Genomic DNA, 24,323 nt, shown 5'->3' on the forward strand with positions numbered 1-24,323 from the left:
CAGGGCGAATCTTCCTCAACAACAACAACAAAAAGGCAAATAATGTCTTAGTAGTATTATGAAAATAGTTTTGACCCTGTGGACTCCTTGAAAGGCCCCAGTGTCCCTGGACCACACTTTGAGAGCCACTGTTCCAGAACAACCTCCACTTGGCATGAAGGAACCTGTCCCTGAGAGACTGAATGATTTGCCTGAAGTCACACAGTGGGTAAATTGAAGTGTTGGGACTAGACTCTAAATCTTCTGCCTTGTGGTCAGAGGCTTTTTCCAGTACCCTTGGCTGCAGAGCCCCAGCATGTGGCCCTATAAATAAACCCATTGTGTCTGTGTCCAAGCCCCTCCCTCTCACCACCCGTAGTAGCTGCTTTTTTTATTGTTGGGTTATGCTGTGGACAGGGAACATGAAGGATCCTCAGGAGGAGAGATAAGGGGTGTTGAAATCCGTAAGCCTTTCAGGCTCATAACATGACTGCCCTTCCTCCTGCCCTGCCTGGAAGGGCAGGGGACTGACCCTACTGTCTGTCTGAAAGAACCCACACCGTGGTACAGAGTTCTTGGAGTGCCCATGAAGAGGAAGTTGCAGGGAGGGTGCAGTGGCCCCCTTCCCCATGGACACATGCCTCTCAGAAGTGCTATTGTGTCTTGGGGCCAGTTGTCAGGAGGAGGGAAGGAAATTCGTGTCTGCCCTCTTTCCCTGAGGAGGAAGGAGACCAGTTAGAATTTTTAGGACTAAAAGATGCTTTGGGCTAGGGATTAAGGTGGCCACTTGCAAACCAGGAATGCCCTGAGGCCTCTATCCTTGTATCCCTCCCCACACCCCACACGCAGCCCAGGGCTGATCTTGTCTAGAAAGGGGTGTTTGCTGTGGGTGCAGAAGTTGCTGTTTACAAGTGGACTCTTGGGTGTGACAGGGATTCCAGAAAGCAGCTGGGAGGGAGGGAGCAGAGGGGGAAACGGTTGGCGTTACGGATGATTCTGTTATTAAAGTGAGCTCTCCATCTCTGCCATCCCGCAGCTGCCACCCCTCCCCCACCTCCTGGTCCCTGGCTTCTCTCCCTGGAGGATTCTAGGGGGAACAGCTGGTGAGTGAGGGGCTCATCAGGGCCCAAAGGCCTTGGCTAGGGGCCAGGGTAAGGGAGCATGGAGGACAGGCTTGCTGCCACCTCTCTGGCCCCTTCCTGCCAGGCCTGGACTCTGAGTTCAGGGAGGGGTCTTGCCTGTGCCCTGGCTGGGGAGGGAGTAGGCGATGTAGACCCTACTCTTTTGACCTGGCTGACGGAAAGGCCAGGACAGTCAGATCTCTTGGGGCCCTGCATGACTGACCAGGCTGAAGAGATAGTGGTCGCCCAGATTCACTCAGCAATTGGGCTGAACCAGCCATGTCCCCAGATTACTTAGAGACCCCTGAGCAGCTTGTCCCCCTTCCCTGCCCTGGCTGCTCACAGACTGCCCCTCATCCCCTCTGAAGGAGGCCGGAGAGGCTCTGCTCTTCCTCCCTTCCTCTCCCTCCCTCCTCTCGGCACTGAGGTCACCTCCCTCTGAATCAGGCCTTTGTGAGGGGCGGGGCTGCCCGTTGGCAGTTCTGGCGGGAGAAGCCTCCAGTTCAAGTTAGAGTTCCTACCCCCTGTGGCTCCATCGCTCCCCAGCGTGGCCGGCATCCCGCATCCTGTTCTGGGCCTAACATCCGACATCCAGGACCACCGGAGGAATGTTCGAAACCAGGGCCATCCTGAAAAACCCAGGCCAGGGGCTTTCCCTGGCCCCAGGTGGGCCTGAGCACAGAAGCTGTGAGTTGGAGTTGTGGGGCCTGAGGGAGGAGGAGGGTGCTCGGCCCCTGGGGAGAGGGGCCCCACTGACACCCAGCAGGGGCAGCCACTGGGGAACTGATCTGGGTTGTTTTTTTCTCATGAGATTTAGGTAGAAAACCCAGACTCTGAAGGGCCAAATTCCTAATTCGGCTCAGATTGGGAGCTGGAGGTATTGGTATCTCTCTGGATCTTAATATTCCCTAGAGAAGGGTAAAGATACAGGAAGTTTTCTTTTTCACCATAGAAATCTTGAACTCAAATTGTGGTCCTGCTCACAGCTTGCGTTCCTCCCCGGTGCCAAGTTTAAATGCAGGCCTCTTCCCTGTGGCTCTTCAGCAGTCCAGGCTGACGGCTTCCTGTCCTCTGCTTGTGGCCCTGTAGACACAGAGAAGGCCCCTCGTCCTGAGTTGGCCAGGCCACCTCTGCTGAGGGCAGAAAATTTCTCCCCAAAGTGGGGCTGAGTCACAGCCTGCCTTCAGCCGACATTTCCGGAGCCTCTGCTAGGCCCAGATGGGGATACAGAGACGGACCTGCATGACAGAGCTGTTGCTTTTGGGTGGCTTATCACTTGGAGGCTCTCCCCCAGGTCACAGTGTGACTCGGCCCTCCCTGCCCTGGGGTCCACAGGGGCTCAGATTGGGAGGGTGGCAGTGGTTGGCTTTGTGGGTATGTTGGGTCCCTGCCCTCCTCAACATGTAAAGCCACACGTACATAGTCCACAGCCGGTCCTCACAATCTGGGCCTCACGCCTAACCCAGATGCTTTTTTTTTTTCTTTAAGAAAAGATATTCTCCTAACCACCTTGACCCTTAGTTTGGTTTGTGTTTGTTGTGTGAGGAACACAAGACCTGGGCTTTCTCCAGCTGTATCTTTTTCCTTTTCTGGCCCCTGGACACTGCCCTGTTCACCCCACTCCCTTCCTTCACCCTCCCAACTTTTTTTCTCACAGCCCCCAGCACTCCCTCCCTGACCTCAACCCCTCGATCCCCTGTAAGTGTCCTTTGGGGAAATGAGTGGTGAGGGGATTGAAGCAAAGCTAATGATCCACAGGGCCAGGCCTCTCCTAGAGCAGTAGGAGCCTCGACCAGCAAGACGATGGAGGCCTGGAGATGAGTGTTGTGGGTGCAGTGGATCCGGTCGAATGGTGAAAGTAACCCAAGATGTCTATAACCCCTATTTTTTTGTTTTAACCCCTATTTGTGTATGTAGGAAGGAAGATATTTCCTGAATTTTTTTCAGTTTTTTCCAGGCCTGTCCATTGCTAAATATATAGAACATAATAATGTTATGAGCAAATGAAATTATACTCGATACATTTTTATGATATTAAAATAACAAAGGACTTTACAGTGTTGGGGAGTATTAAAAATAAGTGTTACGCAGTTTTTCCTTTTCCTCTAATTTTCAGAAGGCCCCTTCCCACTGTGGTACACACACACACACACACGTGCGCACATGCACACACACACTCTCACTCAGAAAGAAGCTTCTCCAGCTTTGCTGTTAGCTATTTTCTCTAGGGTGTCAGGCAGAGAAGAGTGAAGGCTGGGTTAGCTCTGCGGCTGGAGAGCTGGCAGGGAGTGGGGTAGGGAGGAGGGCAGGGCGAGTGGCAGCGCTCTCGGATCCTCAGGTGTCCCTACCGCCGAGACCCCAGGGTGAGGGGCCTGGGACTCAGGGTCTGCTTGCAGGTGAACAGAGGGAGTGGCAGCAAACTCCGAGGCGAGACTTTGCATTGTGCCACTGTCAGGATGTGGTAGTAAGAAAAGCCTCCATTTATTGAGTTCATGCAAGACACTCTACATACATTCTCTCATTTTATCCTCCAGCAACCCTTTGGGCTAAGTATTCTTACCCCCATTTTACAGACGAGGAAACAGATTTTGTAGAGTCAGGACTCTAACCCAGATCTGTCCACCTGCAAAGCTCTGGGAGCCCTAGGACCGTAGGGAGCTCACATAGCGTAAGGAGCTTCCAGTACAGTTTGTGGGTACAGAGAGGCTGCGTAGGAAGGGGAGATCCAGGCCTGTCCAGTGCTTCGTGAACCAGCCGTATGATTTGGGCAGTGTCCTTTGCCTCCAGAGCCTGCATCCTCACCCAGGTTGGCGCCCTCCCTTACGAGGTTGTTAGGAGAATCAGATGCACCGGTGCACGTAAACGTGCCAATGCTGCTTGGCGCTCAGGGTGTGTGAGTGTAACTTCCTGTTCCTCAGTTTCTTCATCTCAAATATAGGTGTTGATAATAGCATTTAACTCCCTTTGTGGTAATGAGGATTAAAGAAGACGGTATATGTTGGGGAAGGACTGTAAAGCGCCACGTGTGGCTATTCGTTCCCATCTGTTATCTGAGTGATTTCTGGCTGAGAGCTGAGGACCTTTGCCCTGGCTCTTTCCTCTGCCCAGAATGCTCTTCCCATTCCAGGATTTCATCCAGAGTTCATTCAGGTCTCTGCTTCGCTGTCGCCTCTCAGTGCTTATCGGGACCCAACGTGTGTTCATTGGTTTATCCGCCTCCCCCAGTGGATGGAAGCTTCGTAAAGGCAGGGCTTTCTCTGGCTTGTTCATCCCAGTGGCCCAGCACCTGGCATGCAGCAAGAGCCTGATAAATGCTTGTGGAATGCATGGCTGACATCATCTACCTCTATTTTTCCACAGGCAAGGTGACCATTCTGGCTGCTAGAGTGAGTGTGCCAGCCTGGGTGAGGAGGCAGAGACAGGTGAGGGGCTTTGGAGCCTGTGCACGCTGGTGGTGGGGACTGGAGGAGGAGGGCTAGGGGTGGGAGAGGCATCTCCTGTGCCCCACTGTGGAGGACAGAGGAGAGGGCGTTCAGATGCCTCGTTGGTGAGCTGCTGGGGCCTCCTCTCTTCCTTGGTCCAAAAGCTCTAAGCTCTTTTGTGGGGGCTTCAGTGGGTCAGGGAGGTAAGTAGTTGATGGCAGACTGGGGGCCAATACCCTTTTACATTAGGAAGGGTTTCCCATCTACTGGAAGTTTCTACAATATTTCTGCCAAAGAAGGAAATGAGTGCTTTCCTCTAGCAGAGAAATTGAAACTCAAATGGAAGTTGAAGACTAGTCAGGTAAAGCCAGTAACTATGGCAACAGTCTGGTGGGGTGGGGGGATCACATAACACAACACGAATCAGGTCAGAACCCTGGCTATGTTGTGGTCAGGCGATGACAAACTAGTCCATCTAGTCATCAGTCTGTCTCTTACACGCCAGGTATCACACCAAGACGTGTGAGTCTGGACAGTGAAGTGAATAGTGTCCCTGCCCTCACAGAGTTGACAGTCTGGGGGAGACAGTTACAAACTGTGGAAGAATGGCACCTGACGCAGACTTGGAGTGGGAGGCCTGAAGCATGAATAGGAAGGACTGGCCAAGTGGAAGCGGGGGAGGGTGTCAGGAGACCCCTGCAGAGGGACCAGCGTGCGCAAAGAGGCTGGTCCGCGGGGGCCTCGCTGGAAGCAGGGAGCCTTGGAGGCACAGGCCGCCTCCCACTGTACCCAAGAGGATACAGTGTGCCAGTTGGAGGCCAATGTCAGCAGAGAATTCAGGTTTCTCAGCTCTTGGCCAGTGTCTGTGTGACCTGTGATAGGGCAAGTGCAATTATAGGGGTTTATAAAACAATGGTCTTTGTTCTTAAGATAGGAAGAGTGTGTCTGTGTCTGTCCCGTGATTGGAGAGTCTTAGCCTGACCCTGAGTTGATACAATGTCCAAGGCACATTGGTCACACTGATCTAAACTCTGAGAATACTGACAAGTTTTGTTTTTGTCCTTCTCCTCCGCTCACCTCCTTCCCTGTGCCCTGGTGTAGCCTGCCGGGGCTTCTCTCACTTGTTCCCACGGCCTGATGTCAGAGGCCATGGACCAGCCAGCCGGGAGTCCTGGAAACCCAAGGCCAGGAGAAGGTGGTGATGGCAGCATGGAGCCGGGCACCTGCCAGGAGCTCCTGCACCGACTGCGGGAGCTGGAGGTGGGGCGCAGGGCAGGGTGGGGGCAGCGGTGCTGGCCAAAACCCCTGAGAGCTTGGTGTGGGTTTTTTGGGGTGTGGGTGGACCTTCCTCTCAGCCTGCTCTGCCAGGCTGCAGCAGAGCTGAACAGTTTCTTGAGCAGAGCTCCTCTTAGAAACCCTTTCTTTGCTCTTAGCTCTCCAGCCCAGTGCCAGCATGCACACGGTGGGGCTGACCTAATTCCCAAATGTCTCTCTTCTTTACTCCTCTTCTCCCCCACTTTCATGCCCCTGCCGGCTCTAGGAAAGGAGTCGTCACAGAGGCCACAGGAAGAAGGGTTTGGATAACCCAGGGCTCAGGAGTTGAGGGACAAGGACATGGATCCTTAAACTAGGCCCTGTACCACATTCTTAAGACCTTGCCCTCCTCCCTCCAGCCTCCTCTGCCCTCTCCTCAGGAAAATAAGGGTTATTTTTGGCACCTCCCACTTTAGGTCCTCCTGGCCACTGTGTCGCCCCAGCCCCTCTAACCTCGCTGACTGAGGTTGGGGTTTACAGAAAACTGGCCTTCTCAGCTCTGCCTTCCTGATGCCCTCAGTCCATCTCTGCAGACCTCCCCGTGGCAGAATCCAGCCAGAGCCAAGAGCTGGGGCAGGGGTGTAGCTAGTAGACTCTTTGGTCTCCCTTCCCCAAAAGGAATTTTCCCTGGAGGAAAAATAATCCCATAGCCTCCTTTTTGCCCTCTTTCTCCCTCCTGCAGGCAGAGAACTCGGCACTTGCCCAGGCCAACGAAAACCAGCGGGAGACCTACGAGCGCTGTCTGGACGAGGTCTGTGGGGTCTGCAGTAGGACTGATGCTGGGGTGGCGGCACTGTCTGCTCCAGCCAAAGGCTGGGTTGGCTGACAGCTCTGCCTCGGGGCTTTCTGTCCCCAGGTTGCCAACCACGTGGTACAGGCGCTGCTGAACCAAAAGGTAAGCAGCCACAGGAGACATTCTCACTTCCGAGCCCAGACTCCCTGGGGAGGAGCCCTGGGTACAGAAGAGGAGGTCCTTCCTGGGGACCCCCAATCCTGCTCAGCTAGAGGCCAGTGGAAGGGGCTTGGTAGAAGTGGCCTGTTGGCCCTCCAGTGAAGCCCTCTTCCCCATCTCGGACAGGTCTGTACTGTTCTACCTGGAGGCAGGGGAGGGCTAGGTAAGGCCAGGTCTCTGAGCTATGGTAACTGATTTGGGCTGAATCCTCCACTTATCCTGGCCCCAGCTGGTTTCTCCAGGTTGTGATGGCCCTGATAGCAATGATGTTGTGCGCATAGGGTGGCATCTAAATATCCACTCGAGTCCTGTGGGTAACTTCTTGACATATGGGCCACTGTGACCCCCTACTCTGCCTTATATGGGCCCTTCTTTGATGTATGGTTTCTAAGAGGCAGGGGGTTGGCTCCAGGGATGGGAAAGGGGCCAAGGGGAATGGGATTTACCTCCCACCAGGGATGGTAAACTTGAGAGAATTTACCATCCCCAGAAGATGCTATGGCTACAAAGACAGGCAGGCTCAGCTCCATCATAGAAGGAGGTTGCAGGAGAAGGGCCTGCCCAGCAGGGGTGCCCGTTGCTCTGTGAAGGGCACTGTGCTCAGACCACTCTCGTTCTCCTCCGTCCTCCCCTTGTCTCCCTGCGCCTCCTGGGCGGGCGGCAGGACCTGCGGGAGGAGTGCATCAAGCTGAAGAAGAGGGTGTTTGACCTGGAACAGCAGAACCAGATGCTGAGTGCGCTGTTTCAGCAGAAGCTCCAGCTCACCACAGGCTCCCTCCCTCAGGTGGGCTTAAGCGCTTCTCCTTCCCTCCTCATATCTCAGCTTCCTGCCTCTTCCCAGCCCCATCGGCATCACCCTCTTTTCTCCCAGACACCTGCAGAAGCAGGCCGTCAGCCATTCCCCGGTTCCTCCCCAGCCAAGGAAGGCCCACCTCGCCTGATGAATCTGCGCCTTAGATGGGGGGACACTCCCTGAGTCCCCTCAGGCTTGGCTGTCCCGCCCACCAAGTGCTCCCCACCCAGCTGGGTGGCATCCCTTCTTGTTGACAGAGAAGGTTCTTGCTTGCTCACGCCCTGTGTGGGGAGATGGGTGGAGGCTGAAAACGCAGTTATTTCAAGCTCCCAAGCGGCCCCTTTGGCCACCAAATTGCCTCTTCTTGGCCAGGGGCAGGGGTGGGGCCGGATATAAGAACCCAGGGCTTGGTGTCACAGAGAGGTCAGGAAAGGCACTTCACCCGAGAGCTGTGTGTGTGCTCATAGTCGCGTTTGCTCACCCAGCAGCACATAGGCATGGCCGCAAGTGCTGGTCCCTGCTTCCAGCCCTGACACATGCCTTACCCGGGAGAAGTAGGAGGCTACTGGGAGTGAATCCTGGGCTCAGTTAAGATGTCACTTGGGGTCATTCTGTCAGGAAGCCCCAAGGATGGGGTAAGACGTGGGAGTGGGAGGCTCAGGAGCAGCTCCAGGTACCTGAGGCGAACAGCGGGTTCTGAAGTCAGCCAGCACACCCCACCCCACCCCCGACCTTGACAAGAAGAGAAGCACCTTCTGTGTGTATGTGTCTGAATTTGTCTGTCTGCCCCATGCAAACCAGGCAGCTCTGGGCCCCTAGACTCTGAGCAAGATACCCCTCAGCTCCCTGGGAGGCCTGACCCCTGGCAGAGGAAGCCTCTCATCACCAGGGCCCTTCTGGAGCCCCCCACCAGGCTGGCACAGAGCTGGGTCTGAGTTGGTGGCGCTGACTCTGCGGCTCTCCCTGCCCTGGTTATCCCTGCTGCAGGGCTCAACCTGGAGTCCCCAGAGGCCTAACCACACTGGCCGAGCTCAGCCCATCCTCGGTGACCGGTGATAACAGAGGGGTAGATCATCGTTAAATCATTGATTTTTTACTTAAATGAGTTCTGGGACGTCTTGAGGTTTGGGGCAATAGATTTATCTTTCCCAGAGGTAACATGACATAATGGAAAGAGCATGTACCTTGGCCTCAGATAAGCTTGGGTTGAGTCCCTAACTTAGCTAATTTTTAGCTGTGTGACCTTGGGTAAATTATTTAACCTTATGAACCACAGTTTTTCCCTTATAAATTATGATTAAAATATCTATATTGCAGGTTGTTGTGAGGATTAAATGAGATAATATATAGCGCTTGGTCCATAGTAGATAGGGAATAATTGGCAGCTGTTTTTCATTATTAATGTTATTCCCAAGTGGTGCTTTGCTAGGACGAAAGCTCCGTTGAGCAAATGCTAGTTAAGCTCTTCGTGTGAGCACTGCCTTTGCCAACACACATGGAATTGGACGGCTGTGGCCTGTGCAGAGCAAGCGTACCCCTGAAGGCTGGGACCGCTGGGAGCTAAGGCAGGGCTACAGACAGCTGTAGTACAAAGCAGAGTGTGACAGTGCGGCCTAAGAGCCCAGAGGGGAGACAGGCCATCAGAGACATGCTGGAGAGGTTCCCTTTAGGAGGTGATGTTGGACCTGGGCCTTGATGGACGGGAGATTTAAAAAGAGTGGAATAGGGGTTGGGGAGGAGGGATTCCCTGTGGGAGGAACAGAGCAGGGAAGTCCAGGAAGCAGCAAGCTGTTCAGCTGGGCTGGAGCAAAGGCTGTATGAAGGAGGTGAGTGAGACAGGGAAGACTCTGCTGGACGGGCCCCGGGGTGCCATTCCAGCAGAGGAGTTCAGACTTGTCTCCACAGGCAGTGGGCAGGCATAGGAGGCTTTGAGCACAAAGATGCTTTAGAAAAAAAAAAGAAAAAGAAAAAAATGCTTTAGGCTGCCTTGTGCACAGGAGATTGAAAAGCCACCAAACCAGGTCAGGGAGAGTGAGATGCTGAGCAGCACCCAGGCCAGAGGTGTGAGGATCTGGGCTGAGGAAGCAGCTGCAGGTGGCCAGGCCCAGGGGGAGGCCTAGAGACACCACAGAGACAGGATTTAAAAGCTGTGGAGAAGGAGAGTTAAAGTTGACTCGTGTAATGGAGACACCTAGGAGAAAGAAATGACATTCTCAAGGACTGGGAGAGAAGTGACCCACAATTGAATACTACCTTAGTAATCCTCAGAGTAGAAGTCTTACATGAGACCAGTTAGAGGAGACAGAAGTGATAACTCCCGCCATCTCTTTTCTAGGACCTCTTCCTTTAGTGTTAGCCATCCCTGTGATGCTAGGGTCACAGACCGTCAGAACAGGAAGGGGCCTCAAGGCTCGCCCTCTCTGTGATAGAGGAAGAGGCCCTGCAGAGAAGCAGGGTGGGCCTGGAGTCACGACGGGCACCCAGGTGAGGCCTGCCACTGCCCTCTGGCCAGGGGCACTCCTCTGTTGCTGAAGCCTCCTGACCAGTCCCACTTGCCTGCTGCCTGGGCTTGCACTCTTTCAGTCTACCTGTGCCATGGTCTCCTGAGGCTCTTCTGACCAAGTGGTAGGGACAGTGGTGAAAGCCACACCTTGGGTCAGGAGACGTCCCTGAAGGAGCAGACTTGGAAGACCGTTTTCCTGCCCCTGGGTGAGAAGGCCTAGCTTCCTGAGGGAACAGGGACCTGGGACAGACAGCGCCTATGCTAACTCTGCCTCTCCCTTGCAGATCCCACTCACCCCGGTCCAGCCGCCATCAGAGCCACCAGCCTCTCCCTCCCGGAGCTCCGCCGAGGGACCGGCCACTTCACTGTCTCTGGGGCACTGTGCTGGGCAGAGAGAGGTAGGAGGGCTGGACACGGTGGTCTGTGGCTTCGCTGGCTACAGGCTCGTCAGTTGGTATTCCACTGTTGTTTTCTAATGAATCCCAGAGGAAGGACTGCTTCCTGGTGCACAGATTCTTGTCCAGGATGGCTGTAAGCCCTCACCTGTCAGACTCATACCAAGAAAAACAGATCCCCACCCCCAACCACGGGCCTTTCCAGCAAAGGCATTAGTACTGCAGTAAGACTCCTAGTTTACTCCCGTGAGCTCTTACTCTGTGCCAGGCACTGTGCTAAATACCTGGATCTCATTTATCTTATTTTTTTTGGTAATGTTTGGCATGAATTTCTAATTGTATACATATTTATTTTTCTAAGTCCAGAACTATTATTCATTCATTCTTTTGCATCTCTGGTTTCATTTGTCTTATTTTATGAGGTTAAATATAATTACCATCCCAGTTTACAGGTGATACAATGAAGGTTAGAGGTTAAATAACTTGCTGAAGGTCATGTAACTAGTTAAGGCGGTAGAGCTGGGACTTGAACCTACACAATCTGGCTGCAGAACCCACGTGTTAACCACTACACCAGACTGGACTGAGAAGGGGCCAAGCAGAAGCAGGCAAGGACTTGCAATGGAGTCGTTCTCCACGGATATCAGGTCAGCAGGATGGCTGTCTGACCTGAGAAGGCCTGAGATTGCCTGCAGTCACGATTTAGGACTTGGCCACATCAGAGCTCCTTCTTTTTTTTTTTTTTTTTTTTTTTTAGGTGAGGAATATCAGCCCTGAGCAAGACTGGCTCTGAGCTAACATCTGTTGCCAATCCTCCTCCTTTTTTTTCCCCCAAAGCCCCAGTAGATAGTTGTATGTCATAGTTGCACATCCTTCTAGTTGCTGTATGTGGGACGCGGCCTCAGCATGGCCGGAGAAGCGTTGCGTCGGTGCGCACCCGGGATCCGAACCCCGGGCCACCAGTAGCGGAGTGCGTGCAGTTAACCGCTAAGCCACGGGGCCGGCCCCATATCCCCTTCTTAAGTCTCTGTCTTCTTTCTGGAGCCTGAAAAATGGGCAGGCCTCTCGCCCCTGGGGCAAACATAGATGTCAGGGTTGTAGGTCACCAGCCCTGCTGACCCTAACAGTGGTGGGGTGTGGGAAGGAGGTAGGGGAGGGCTGGGATAACCAGGAAGAAAGGTTGGGGTGACCAAGGCTTAGTGACTCTTGGGGAAGCTGAGCCGTCATATCCCAGAAGCTGTCAGTTCCTTTTGGGGACACAAACAAAACCAGGCCAGCCCTGTTCCTGACATAGCCCAGGTCCTGGGCCTGCACATGGTCTCCTCCTCATGTCATTTCTTCCCCAAGGTATGCTGGGAGCAGCAGCTGCGGCCAGGAAGCCTGGGACCCCCCACCGCCCCACCCCCAGCACTGGATGCCCTATCCCCATTCCTTCGAAAGAAAGCCCAGATCCTGGAGGTGCTGAGAGCCCTGGAAGAGACTGACCCCTTGCTTCTGTGCTCACCTGCCACCCACTGGCAGCCTCCAGGCGAGGGTCCTGGCTCCCCAGAGCCCATCAATGGCGAGCTGTGTGGCCCACCCCAGCCTGAACCCTCACCCTGGGCCCCCTACCTGCTACTAGGCCCTGGTAGCCTGGGAGGCCTGCTGCACTGGGAGCGCCTCTTGGGGTGTCTAGGGGAGGAAGAGGGTGCTGGGCGGCCCTGGGGCCCTAGTAGGGGCTCCCCCCAGGCCCAGGGCACCAGCTCTGGTCCACCCTGTGCCCCAGGCAGCAGCTCTTCCTCCTCTTCTGATGAGGCAGGTGACCCCAACGAGGCACCCAGCCCCGACACCCTGCTCGGGGCCCTGGCCCGCAAACAGTTGAACCTGGGCCAGCTCCTTGAGGACACAGAGTCTTACCTACAGGCCTTCTTGGCTGGGGCTGCAGGCCCACTCAACAGGGACCACCCAGGTCCTGGGCAGCCATCTTCCCCAGACCAGGGGCCCCCACAGCTGTCCAAGTCCAAAGGCCTCCCCAAGTCAGCTTGGGGTGGGGGCACCCCAGAGGCCCACAGGCCGGGCTTTGGTGCTACCTCAGAGGGCCAGGGGCCCCTCCCATTCCTCAGCATGTTCATGGGTGCGGGGGATGCCCCCCTGGGCTTGCAGCCTGGCCACCCCCACTCTTCATCTCAGGTGAAAAGCAAGCTCCAAATTGGCCCCCCTTCTCCAGGGGAAGCCCAGGGGCCCCTTCTGCCCTCTCCAGCCAGAGGTCTCAAGTTTCTAAAGCTGCCTCCAGCCTCAGAGAAGGTCCCCAGCCCAGGAGGCCCCCAGCTCAGCCCCCAGCTCCCCCGGAACTCCCGAATCCCCTGCCGGAACAGTGGCTCAGATGGCAGCCCCTCCCCACTGCTGGCCCGCAGGGGTCTGGGTGGAGGAGAGCTGTCCCCGGAGGGGGCACAGGGCCTACCCACCAGCCTGTCACCCTGTTCTGCAACCCCAGACTCTGCACAGCTCAGACCTCCCCAGTCAGCCTTGTCCACCACGCTATCCCCAGGACCAGTGGTGTCTCCCTGCTACGAGAACATCCTGGACCTTTCCCGGAGCACCTTTAGGGGGCCTTCCCCAGAGCCACCTCCATCCCCACTGCAGGTGCCCACCTACCCACAGCTAACTCTAGAGGTACCACGGGCCCCCGAGGTCCTCAGGAGCCCTGGAGCGCCCTCCAGCCCCTGCCTCCCAGAATCCTGCCCCTATGGGAGCACCCAGGAGAAGAGTTTGGACAAGGCAGGCTCCGAATCTCCCCATCCTGGCCGCAGGACCCCAGGCAGCTCATCCAAGAAGCCCAGCCAGGGGGCAGGGCGGCGACCTGGGGATCCTGGCCACACACCTCTGCGGGACAGACTGGCAGCCCTGGGGAAACTGAAGACTGGCCCTGAGGGTCCCCAGGGCCCAGAGAAGAACGGGGTGCCGGCCAGGCCTGGCACCGAGAAGGCCCGGGGAGCAGGGAGGTCAGGGGAGAGCACTGGAGACATGGTGTCCCCCGGCCCCAGGCCCCCTGAGCAGCCAGAAGCCAAGGGGGCCCTGCGGGGGGCAGTGGCCTTAGGCACAAGCAGCCTGAAGCAGCAGGAACCCGGGCTTCTGGGGGACCCCGGGGCCCGAGTCTACTCCTCCCACTCGATGGGGGCCCGGGTAGACCTGGAGCCTGTCTCACCAAGGAGCTGCCTCACCAAAGTGGAGCTGGCCAAGAGCCGGCTGGCAGGGGCCCTGTGCCCCCAGGTACCCCGCACCCCTGCCAAAGTGCCCACCTCAGCCCCCAGCCTCAGCAAGCCCAATAAGAGCCCCCACGGCAGCCCTACAAAGCTACCTTCCAAGTCACCCACCAAGGTGGCGCCCCGACCTGTGGCCCCACCAGGCACCAAGGAGCCCCCCAAGCCTGACAAGGGGAAGGGCCCACCTTGGGCAGACTGTGGTGGCCCCACAGCCCAGCCCACGCCCCCAGCACCTGGCCCCGCTGACCCAAGCCAAGGCCCTGAGGGGCGGGCCCCACACTCGGCCATCGAGGAGAAGGTGATGAAGGGCATTGAGGAGAATGTGCTGCGGCTCCAGGGCCAGGAGCGGGCACCAGGCACCGAGGCCAAGCACCGCAACACCAGCAGCATTGCCAGCTGGTTCGGCCTTAAGAAGAGCAAGCTGCCAGCACTGAACCGGCGCACGGAGGCCACCAAGAGCAAGGAAGGGGCTAGTGGGGGCTCCCCACTCCGGAAGGAGGTCAAGATGGAAGCCCGGAAGCTGGAGGCTGAGAGCCTCAACATCTCCAAGCTAATGGCTAAGGCAGAAGACCTGCGCCGGGCACTGGAGGAGGAGAAGGCCTACCTGAGCAACAGGGCCCGGCCACGGCCCGGGGGACCAGCACTGGGGTCCAGTGCAGGGCTGGGACAGGTGCAGGGCCAGCTGGCTGGCATGTATCAGGGTGCAGACACCTTCATGCAACAGCTGCTCAACAGGTGAGGGCCTGGGACCCGTTGGCAGGTACTCGGTGGCCGGGGGCACTTTTCCCTTCATGAGCACACCTGCGGCTGGGGCTGGGGCTGCATTTCCCCAGCTTGGGCATCCCAGAGGTCAAAAGGGGTAGGAGGTCAAGTAAAATGCTACCAAAGCATCTGGGGGTTAGTGGCCTGGCCTGGAGGAAAGATTGGGGGCTTGAACCAGAAGCGGGGGGTTTGTGGCCCAGCTCCCCTCCTCCCTGGCTGTCTGATGTCAGACCTGCTGAGACCCACTTTCTCACTGAAAAGAGTTAGCAGTCCACATTCTCCTGGATCCTCTCCAGCGTCAGATGAGGTAGCCTGTCTAGGTGCCTGCATGCAGTAGTTAAGGGGATGCCATTCCTAACTACGGGCTGGTGAAGGTCTTCCTCTGGGGCTTTTATCCTATACAACAAGGGTGGTCCCCTTCCCATCTTGCCCTTTGGCATCTGCCACAGATTCAGCAATGGGAGCTGTGGTTTAGAGAAGGGGCCACCCCATCTTGGGTTGCTCCATTGGGGCCAGATGAGGCAGAATGTCTGTAGGGGTTGAGCCCCAGGTAGGGTATGGCTTGGAGAAGCAAGTGCGTTCAAGTTCAGCTGGGGCAGGCAGGGTGTGTCAGGTGTGGACCAGGATGTTACTGGGTCTGCCATCTACCTGCAAACACTGTTGAAAAGTTTCTTGGCTTGACCCTGGAGAGCTTTGGGGGAGTTCTTCCATCTCCCTTGCCCCTGCTGTTCCTCTGGGGTTTTCTCTAGGGTCTCTGCCTGTTCCCAGAGTCAGGAGGGATTGATGGGGGCAACCACCAGGGATATGTCCACTTCCCAGAGCAGGGGGAGGGCAGTGGGGGCCTCAGTAGGCCCAGCACCATTGGAGGGAGTGAGGCCAGAATGTCTGGGTGGACCCAGGCCTCCCTCACCTCTGTCTGCACCGCTGCCCCTAGGGTGGATGGCAAGGAGCTGCCACCCAAGAGCTGGCGGGAGCCCAAACCCGAGTATGGCGATTTCCAGCCGGTGTCCTCTGACCCCAAGAACCCCTGGCCAGCTTGTGGGCCCCGAAATGGCCTGGTGGGCCCTCTTCAGGGCTGTGGAAAGCCTCCTGGGAAGGTAGGTTCTTGGAATAGGGCCTGGGTAGAGGGCCTGGCTCTGTGGCCCTACCAGGTCTCTTGCCCCTGGAGGGCTCCCCTTCCCTGGGTCCTAGAAGCTGCTGGATGCACTCATAGTCTCTGAGGGAGGCTGGGGAGGGGAGAGGGCCTCCTGAGGGCTGGCAGGCTGTGGGCACTCTCAGACCCATGCTTCAGGCAGAGCTAATGGCAGAGCTTGGGGAGGGGTTTGGGCTAGGGGAGGAATGAGCTCTGAGGTCTCCTGTACCCCACACAGCCGAGCAATGAGCCGGGGAGGCGGGAAGAGATGCCCTCGGAGGACAGCCTGGCCGAGCCAGTGCCCACCTCGCACTTCACAGGTCAGCAGGGTCAGGGTCAAGGATGGGACCTGCCCCTCACCCCCTGCCCACTTCACTCCTTCCTGTCTCTGCCCCAGGTGCCAGGCCCTGAGTGTCTTCTTGGTGCCAAACACCTGATGGGCACTGGGGCTGCACAGAAATAAATCCCTCCCTGCCCTCAGGGTGTACCTGCCTTTCCCCCTCCCCCCGCCATGCTTCCCCACACCTAGGGAAGGTGGTGGAGGGCCACAGCCTGTTGGGCCAGGAGGGCCCCTGACCAGAGGTGGAGCCTGGGCTGGGCCAGGAAGCGGGAAGAGGAAGGCAGAGGGGCTGAACCACCTGCAGCCTCACGTCCCTGACTTTCCCTCCCCTCCCCAGCCTGTGGCTCCTTGACTCGAACCCTGGACAGTGGCATTGGGACCTTCCCACCCCCAGACCATGGCAGCAGTGGGACCCCCAGCAAGAATCTTCCTAAGACCAAGCCACCACGGCTGGAGCCCCCACCCGGGGTGCCCCCAGCTCGACCCCCACCACTTACCAAAGTCCCCCGCCGTGCCCACACGCTGGAGCGTGAGGTGCCAGGCATAGAGGAGCTGCTGGTGAGTGGGCGGCACCCCAGCATGCCGGCTTTCCCAGCACTGCTCACCGCTGCTCCGGGCCACCGGGGCCATCAGACCTGTCCTGACGGTGAGTGTCCTGGCCGGTGGGTGGGCCATCCCTGGAGCTCCACCCACCACCACCCACCTTCCCCTTGTCCCCGGACAGATCCCTGTGAAGACCCAGGTCCTCCCCCTCCTGTCCAGCTGGCCAAGAACTGGACCTTCCCCAACGCAAGGGCAGCCGGCAGCTCTGCTGACCCTTTCCTATGCCCACCCCGACAGTTGGAGGGGCTTCCCAGGACCCCCATGGTGAGCATGGCTGAAGGGGGAAGGGATCAGGACTGGAGGGCAGGAGGCAATGACGTGGGGAGACCAGTTTCTACAGTGAGGTACAGCCTGTCTGGGAGGAGGACTCAGGGGACAGCCCCTGGGATGCCCTCTGGACAACCCACCCAACTGCCCTTCTCACACCCCTCTTGGGGAACGGGTTGCTCTCCCTCCCCAGAACCTTGGTAGGACTGTGCTCAGTCTGCCTCGAGCCTGCGTCCTCTGAAGCGTGCCCCACCTAGGCGGGCCCCCTCTGTGGCAGCCCCTTCAGGTGCGGCCCCTCCCTGCCCAGTGCCTCAGGCTGGGCCGAGAGGTGAGAGGCACTTCCTCTCCAGCTTCCCCTCCTTTCCCAGGCCCTGCCCGTGGACCGGAAGCGGAGCCTGGAGCCCGGCCGCCCAGCCCCGACGCCCCAGGGCCCAGCGTTTGGGGGTAGCCGCACCCCCAGCACATCAGACATGGGCGAGGAAGGGAGAGTGGCCAGCGGGGGCCCCCCAGGGCTTGAGACCTCAGAGTCTCTCAGCGACTCGCTCTACGACTCACTCTCCTCCTGTGGGAGTCAGGGCTGAAGGGCTGTGCCACACCACGGCCCCTCTCTGGAGTTGGAGACCACAGACTGGACCTGCCCTCCTCATGCCCCGCCCCTTGGGGCCAGCGGGGCCCCTTCCTGAAGGGACCAAGGAGGCAGATGGACAAGAAGGTGAAGGGGGTCCCTGGCACACCCCACTGCTGCTGTGGAGGAGATGACCGCTCTCAGCTCAGGGAGAGACCCCACCCTTGGTCCCTTCTCTCACCCAGAGTGAGGCTCGTCCTCTGAGGGACTGGGGGTTCAAGGCCGCTGTGTCCCGGCCCCCAGCTCGCACTTCAGGCTGAGCCATCTTGTGGTGCTGGGCTTCCTGCCCACTGGCCATGCCATCTCCGCCCAACCTGGCTGCTCCCTGCCCCGGCACCCCCACGGGGCCAGCCCGGAGGCCCCATGACGGTGGAATTGGGGCCAGCGGTCAAGTTGCCTTCTCTCTCTGTCTGCCCTGGTCCTCCCTGCTGTCTGGATGGTGCTGCCCTCTCCTGCCCCATGTCTTTGGGGTTCGTTGTTTGTCTTTTTGTTGTTTTTATATTAAAGCACCTGGCCCGGTCCCCATCCCCCTATCCTGCACTGCGGTTAATTTATCTGTTGTTAAAAACGCGGCTGCTCTGCTTCCAGCCTCTGCTTCTGCCGTATCCCTAATAAAACGTGGAGGCCCCTCCCTGCGCCTGACTCAGCTTGTTCTGTGGGAGGTCTCAGGAATGGATAGGTGGGTAGAGATTACATAGGCACCAGGGTGAGGGACCCCAGGGACCTATATGCCCCAGGTGCCCTTGTGAGGTAGCCCCCGCACCAGGGGAGCTGGCTGGGGTCACCCCGGAAGGTGACTAGGGGTTGGGGAAGTGGGGCCTGCTGAGGCCTGGAATGGTACCTGGGACTGGGAGATTCCCCTTGGGTGGGGCAGAAGGCTGGGCTGCCCTTTGGGGAGGGTGCTGGGGGACATGCACTCAATCCTCTGTACGGACCAGGTGGGGCGATGTGCAAACTGGGCCTCAGGGTTGGAGGGGAGACAGTTAAGTGTCTGTAGCCTCCTGTTGCAATAAAGTGAAGCACAGCTGGGTCTCAAACTGTTGCTACCTTCTTAGCTCTCCTCAGACTTTGGGCTTTCCCCAGATCTTCTTGCCTCTGTTTCTACCTCAGATTTCACCCAGAAGTTCCCCTAGCTCTGAAGTCCTCATAATAGAAAGGGGAGGCAGGAATGAGGCTGTGTGGAAGGGTCTAGGCTTCCAGGAGTTATTTCAGACTCCACATGGCACACACAGGCCATGGTGTGGTCATGGTGCCCCAGCCCTTGAGTTTCCTGTGGGGTGTGGAGCTGGGCAATGACCTGAAGGTGAACCAGGGGGCAGCCAGCCCGTCTCACATTGGCCAGCCAAGTTGGGCCTTCCTTACCCCACCTCCCTGCAAGATGTGGGGTAACTTGTCCAGAGTGCCCACCTGACGTAGCCTACACTTGCCACCTCCTTATGACATACAGTCTAAAAGCTCTCTGGACAGCGTGCATATTCAGCACCCTGGCCTTATGGCTGGGACTCTGGACAATTCATCGTGGGGATGGAAGCCCTGTAGTGGAGACATGGTTTGTGTTGGTACCACAGGCTTGCCAAGCCTAGGTCAGGGAACAGTGCTGGGCCCATTCACAACTCGGTTATACCACTGGACACCATCCTGTGCTCTGACCAGCCCAGGAAGGTTGAGAGTGGGGAAAGTGTCAGTGCCTCCCTTTATACTAGCTCCCTCCAGCAGTGTCTCTCCAGCCCCTGAATGCTCCAGAGAGCTGTGAAGGAACTCCCTCCATTAAAATAAACACCCACCACGCTGCCAGATTCCTGATCCCAAACCCCCACCATAGCCCTGCTGCAGGAAGCATCATCCTCATTTCACAGATGACGACACGGAGGCTTGGAAACATTCGATGGTTTTCCAAAGCTGAGAAGTGATGGAGCCTGGCGGGAAGGTTTCTTTTTGGATATGTAGCTTTGCTTTCTTCTGCGGGTTTTTTAGCCTCCTCCCCTTTTGGCCTGTGGATCACTTCTGATGGGCGGGGCTTGCAAACACTAGGCTGGAAGTCAAGAGTCTTAGCCATTGAGTCTGATTTTGTCGAGAAAGCTGCTTTCCTTCTCTAGCCTTGGTTTTCCTTATCTGCAGAAGATTAGCAGGTTGGACCAGACCAGCTTTCTCCTTAGCTCTGCTTCTTACCCCTCCCCCAATCTGGCCTCTCTCCCTCCTGCTTCCCTCAGCTGACGTCATCATTGAGCAAACTTAACAAGACTTAGAGAAGGGTCAAGTCAGATGTCTTGGTTTTCTTCAGTGTCAGGATCTCGTTTTACTTCCGTTGTCTACTTCCAGTTTCCTATCCCACCGTCCCTCCTGCTTTTATGGGCTTAAGGATGATAATACTAAGCTGTAGGTCTCTGCCTCTTGCCAGGCAGGCTCAGAAAAGTCTACATCCTTCTCCTAACTTCTTATTTCTTGGTTTTTCAAGCCCTTTTCTCTGTTTGAGCCTGATGTATTACCTCATTTCCTTGTTATAACAGAATTGTTTGCATGCAGGATATTTATCCTATTTCCTTTCCGGGAAGGAGCTTGGCCTGGTGGGTTTGACTCTGGACTCCACCTCTTACAAGCTGACACCAAAAGGTCCATCCATGTTACTGTCACCAGGCTCTGATCCGTCTGCTGCCAGGCTTTGTTCTGCAGTGTTTGCAAGTGCAAGGTGCCGCCTTGGTCCCTGGGGCAGTGTGGGCTGATTGGGGATATGTCTCACTGTTAGTCACCAGAGCAGGGTAGCATCAGCCACACCTGGTGCCTGGAGTCAGCCGTTCCCCACCAACTGTTCCAAGGTGGGAAGCTCTCGTTCCTCAATGCTGCAGCATGCTGCTAAGGGGTGCTGGGCCCAGATAAGCCATCCCACAGCCCATATAACTGTGCGTCCTCCACACAGATAGAATATTCCGCCTGAAGTAATTCTGTGGAGGGCGACACACATGAGAGTTAAAGACGCTCCTGGGAAACCAATTTCTCCTTGCACTTCAAGGAAGGGTTTGGCCAAAAAGACCACCTGATCCTCCCTATGGCAGAATACTTCATATCTCAGTTTGCAACATCTGCTTGCAGAATTAAGGCGACCTCACTGTTTTCTCCAAGAACAATGGGTGAATGTTTGCCTTACTGTTGTGGATTACCCTTTCTGCTGAATTTTCCAAAGAAAGGGAGCCAAAACTGCCCGACCTCTATTATGCCCTCCAAATGGCATCAAGGCATCAGCAAAAGACAATGCAAAGTTTTCAGGTTCCACCTCACTTGGGCACCCTGCCTTTTGCAGGAAATGTCCCAAAATGTTAGCAGGTTTTCTCTGGGTTGCCAGTGGTTTTTATTTTCTTCTTTATCCTTTTCTAGATTTTCTACAAATAGTGTGTTTTGTTTTCTTTATCAAAAACAGTTTTAAAAAAGAAATAATCATACTCTGCAGCAAACTCTAGATAGATACCTATTCTGTAATAGGTATATTCTGTAATCCTCTGTGAGTTAATTCAAGCATCTAAATGAATATTTTTAAAAGATACTCCAATTTGGGAAAAAAAATTTTTTTTTTGGTGAGGAAGATTGGCCCTGAGCTAACATCTGTTGTCAATCTTCCTCTTTTTCTTGAGGAAGACTGGCTCTGAGCTAACATCTGTGCCCATCTTCCTCCATTTTGTATGTGGGATGCCACCACAGCATGGCTTGATGAGTGGTGCATCAGTCCACACCCGGGATTTGAACCTGCAAACCCCAGGCCACCAAAGCTGAGTGCACGAACTTTACCGCTATGCCACTGGGCCAGCCCCTGGAGAAGATTTTTTTTTTTTTCTCGTGAGGAAGATTAGCCCTGAGCTAACATCTGATACCAATCCTCCTCATTTTGCTGAGGAAAATTGGCCCTAGGGCTAACATCCGTGCCCATCTTCCTCTACTTTATATGGGATGCCGCGACAGCATGGCTTGACAAGCACTGCATCGGCGTGCGCCCGGGATCTGAACCTGAGAACCCCAGGCTGCTGAAGTGGAGCGCCAGCACTTAACTGCTACAGCACCAGGCTGGCCCTAGAAGAATTTTTTTAAAATCTTTTTTACAATTATTAAAGACATACAAATTATAAAAGTGCATGTTCATAGCTTTTAAAAAAAAGTAATTGAGAGGCCGGCCCCATGGCTTAGCTGTTAAGTGCACGTGCTTTGCAACTGGTGGCCTGGGTTCAGATCCAGGCGTGCACTGATGCACCCCTTGTCCAGCAATGCTGAGGCGGCGTCCCACATACAGCAACTAGAAGGATGTGCAACTATGACATCCAACTATCTACTGCGGCTTTGGGGAGTAAAAGGGGGAAAAAAAGGAGGAGGATTGGCAGTGGATGTTAGCTCAGGGCTGATCTTCCTCACAAAAAAAAAAGGTACTTGAAATTGAGTAGAATGTTTACAAGGAAGAGGAAGAGTCTCTTTCATACTCCAACTCCCAGTCTCATTCCCCAGACATACGCCAAGTTGATTGGTAACCTTTCAGATCACTTTTTAAATGCGCACACACACAGCATGTTTTTTTTTTTTTTTTGGTGAGGAAGATCAGCCCTGAGCTAACATCCATGCTAATCCTCCTCTTTTTGCTGAGGAAGACCAGCTCTGAGCTAACATCTATTGCCAATCCTCCTCCTCCTTTTTTCCCCCCTAAGCCCCAGTAGATAGTTGTATGTCATAGTTGCACATCCTTCTAGTTGCTGTATGTGGGACACGCCTCAGCATGGCCGGAGAAGCGGTGCGTCGGTGAGTGCCCGGGATCCGAACCCGGGCTGCCAGCAGCGGAGCACGTGTACCTAACCGCTAAGCCACGGGGCCGGCCCCACAGAGCATGTTTACGTTGACCTTTTATTAGACAATGAGATTATTCTATAGTTACTGATCTGCTGCTTCTTTTAGTGCTTAATAATATATCTTGGAGATCTTTCCAAAGCCCATAAATCTCCATCATCATACACAGTCTTCCACCATATGGATGTGCCATGTTCCTTTGTTTTGCTGTGACAAACAATACTACAGAACACTGCATATGTGTCTTTGGCCATTTGTGTATTTCCATAAGATAAATACCTATAAATGGAATTGCTGAGTCAATGAGTATGATTAATTTAAGTGTTTTAAAGATATCAACAAATTGCACTTCACCAAGAATGTATAAGTGGGACTACCAGGCCGGCCTGGCAGCATACTGGTTAAGTTCGCATGCTCCGCTTTGGCAGCCTGGAGTTTGCAGGTTCAAATCCCGGCGCGAACCTAGGCACTGTTCATCAAGCCATGCTGTGGCAGCATCCCATATACAAAATAGAGGAAAGATAGGCACAGATGTTAGCTCAGGACTCATCTTCCTCAGCAAAAAAGAGGAAGATTGGCAACGGATGTTAGCTCAGGGCCGATGTTCCTCACCAAAAAAAAAAAAAGAAAAGTGGGACTATCTTCCACCCACTGAGTAAAAAGAAAAGTGGGACTATCTTCCACCCACTGAGTATCATCAAAATTTTTATTCTCAGCCAATTTGGTAGGAGTAAGAGATCATGTAGAGTCTTGTAGCCCAATGTAGTGACTTTGGCTTTTACTCGGAGTAAGGGGAGCCACTAGAGAGCAATAAGAATAAACTGTAGGGGGCTGGCCCAGTGGCGTAGTGGTCAAGTTCAGCACACTCCACTTTGGCCACCCAGGTTCGCAGGTTCGGATCCCAGGCGCGGACCTATACCACTCGTTAAGCCATGCTGTGGCAGCGTCCCACATACAAAATAGAGGAAGACGGGCACAGATGTTAGCTCAGGGCCACTCTTCCTCAAGCAAAAAGGGAAAGTTTGGCAACAGGTGTTAGCTCAGGGCCAATCTTCCTCCCCCCACCCAAAAAAAAAAGAATAAACTGTAGAGCGCAAGTATGGAAGAAAACCAGTAGGGGACCTCTTGGGTAACTCCAGTGAGAGATGGTGGTGACCTGTTCCAGGGTGGAGGCACTATAGACAACGAGATTTGCTAATGTAATTGGTGTGAGGAAAGGAAAAGAGTCAAGGATAACTCCGAGGTTTTTGGAGCAACTGGTAGGAAGAAGTTACCATTAACTGATATGGGGAAGACTGTGGATAGAGCAGACTTGGGGGAGGGAAGATCAGGAGTTAAGTATTGGACGTGTTAAATTCGAGATGTCTATTGGACAGCATCCAATGGAAAATGTGGAGTAAGCAGTTGATTATAGAAGTTCAGAGTTTAGAAAAGAGGCCTGGGCTGGAGATAAAAATTAGTAAGTCATCAGCATATGGATGTTATTTAAAGCTAGGGGACTGGATGAGATCACCAAGAGAGTGAAAGAGAAAAGTTCTGAGTCCTAAACGCGGGGATAGTCCACTTCTTTAGAGGTCAGAGGAAATGAGGAAGAAAGCACAGGAGACTGAAAAGTTGATACTAAGAGAATGTGGGGTCCTGGAATATAAGTGACAAAAATGTTTCAAGAAAGATCATTCAGTGTCAAATTCTGCTGACGTGTCTGGCAAGAGGATTGAAAATTGTTTTTTGGATTTAGCAACATGGAGGTCCTTGGTGACCTTAGCAAGAGCACTGATAGAAATGAAAGCTGTCTGGTGTGGTTCAAGAGAAAATGGGAAAGGAAGAATTAGAGCATAGATAACTCTTCTAATAAGTAGGGGAAAAGAGAGCAGGAGAGGGAAGTGGGGTCAAGAAATGAGATTTTTAGTATTTTTTTGTCTTATTTTTGAAACTATCTCAAATTTACATAAATGTTTCAAATACAGTACAAAGAACTTTTTTTCTCCTAAACTATGTGAAAGTAAGTTGCCAACTTGATGCTACATCACCCCAATACTTCAGTGTATATGTCCTACA

At 54.9% G+C, this 24,323-nt stretch overlaps 1 protein-coding gene across 4 annotated transcripts in view; it reads left to right on the forward strand.

The window, feature by feature from the left end:
* Positions 1 to 18,085, forward strand: part of NCKAP5L (NCK associated protein 5 like) — a 51,228-nt gene extending 33,143 nt beyond the window's left edge. For 2 of the 4 annotated variants that reach the window (XM_058558310.1, XM_058558309.1), the window contains exons 2-13: positions 4,461 to 4,522; positions 5,624 to 5,782; positions 6,519 to 6,587; positions 6,693 to 6,731; positions 7,453 to 7,572; positions 10,369 to 10,482; positions 11,827 to 14,456; positions 15,418 to 15,580; positions 15,854 to 15,935; positions 16,293 to 16,601; positions 16,680 to 16,822; positions 17,194 to 18,085. In XM_058558310.1, the coding sequence (XP_058414293.1) occupies positions 5,660 to 5,782; positions 6,519 to 6,587; positions 6,693 to 6,731; positions 7,453 to 7,572; positions 10,369 to 10,482; positions 11,827 to 14,456; positions 15,418 to 15,580; positions 15,854 to 15,935; positions 16,293 to 16,601; positions 16,680 to 16,822; positions 17,194 to 17,406 (4,005 nt within the window). In that variant the 5' untranslated portion in view covers positions 4,461 to 4,522; positions 5,624 to 5,659 and the 3' untranslated portion in view covers positions 17,407 to 18,085. Of the gene's footprint in view, positions 1 to 1,231; positions 1,788 to 4,460; positions 4,523 to 5,623; positions 5,783 to 6,518; positions 6,588 to 6,692; positions 6,732 to 7,452; positions 7,573 to 10,368; positions 10,483 to 11,826; positions 14,457 to 15,417; positions 15,581 to 15,853; positions 15,936 to 16,292; positions 16,602 to 16,679; positions 16,823 to 17,193 lie in introns of those variants that run through there. The other 2 variants (XM_058558308.1, XM_058558311.1) reach the window with 2 other exon arrangements.
* Positions 18,086 to 24,323: the final 6,238 nt, after the last annotated feature.

Source organism: Diceros bicornis, chromosome 17, assembly GCF_020826845.1.
Source record: "Diceros bicornis minor isolate mBicDic1 chromosome 17, mDicBic1.mat.cur, whole genome shotgun sequence".
Lineage (NCBI taxonomy): Eukaryota > Metazoa > Chordata > Mammalia > Perissodactyla > Rhinocerotidae > Diceros > Diceros bicornis.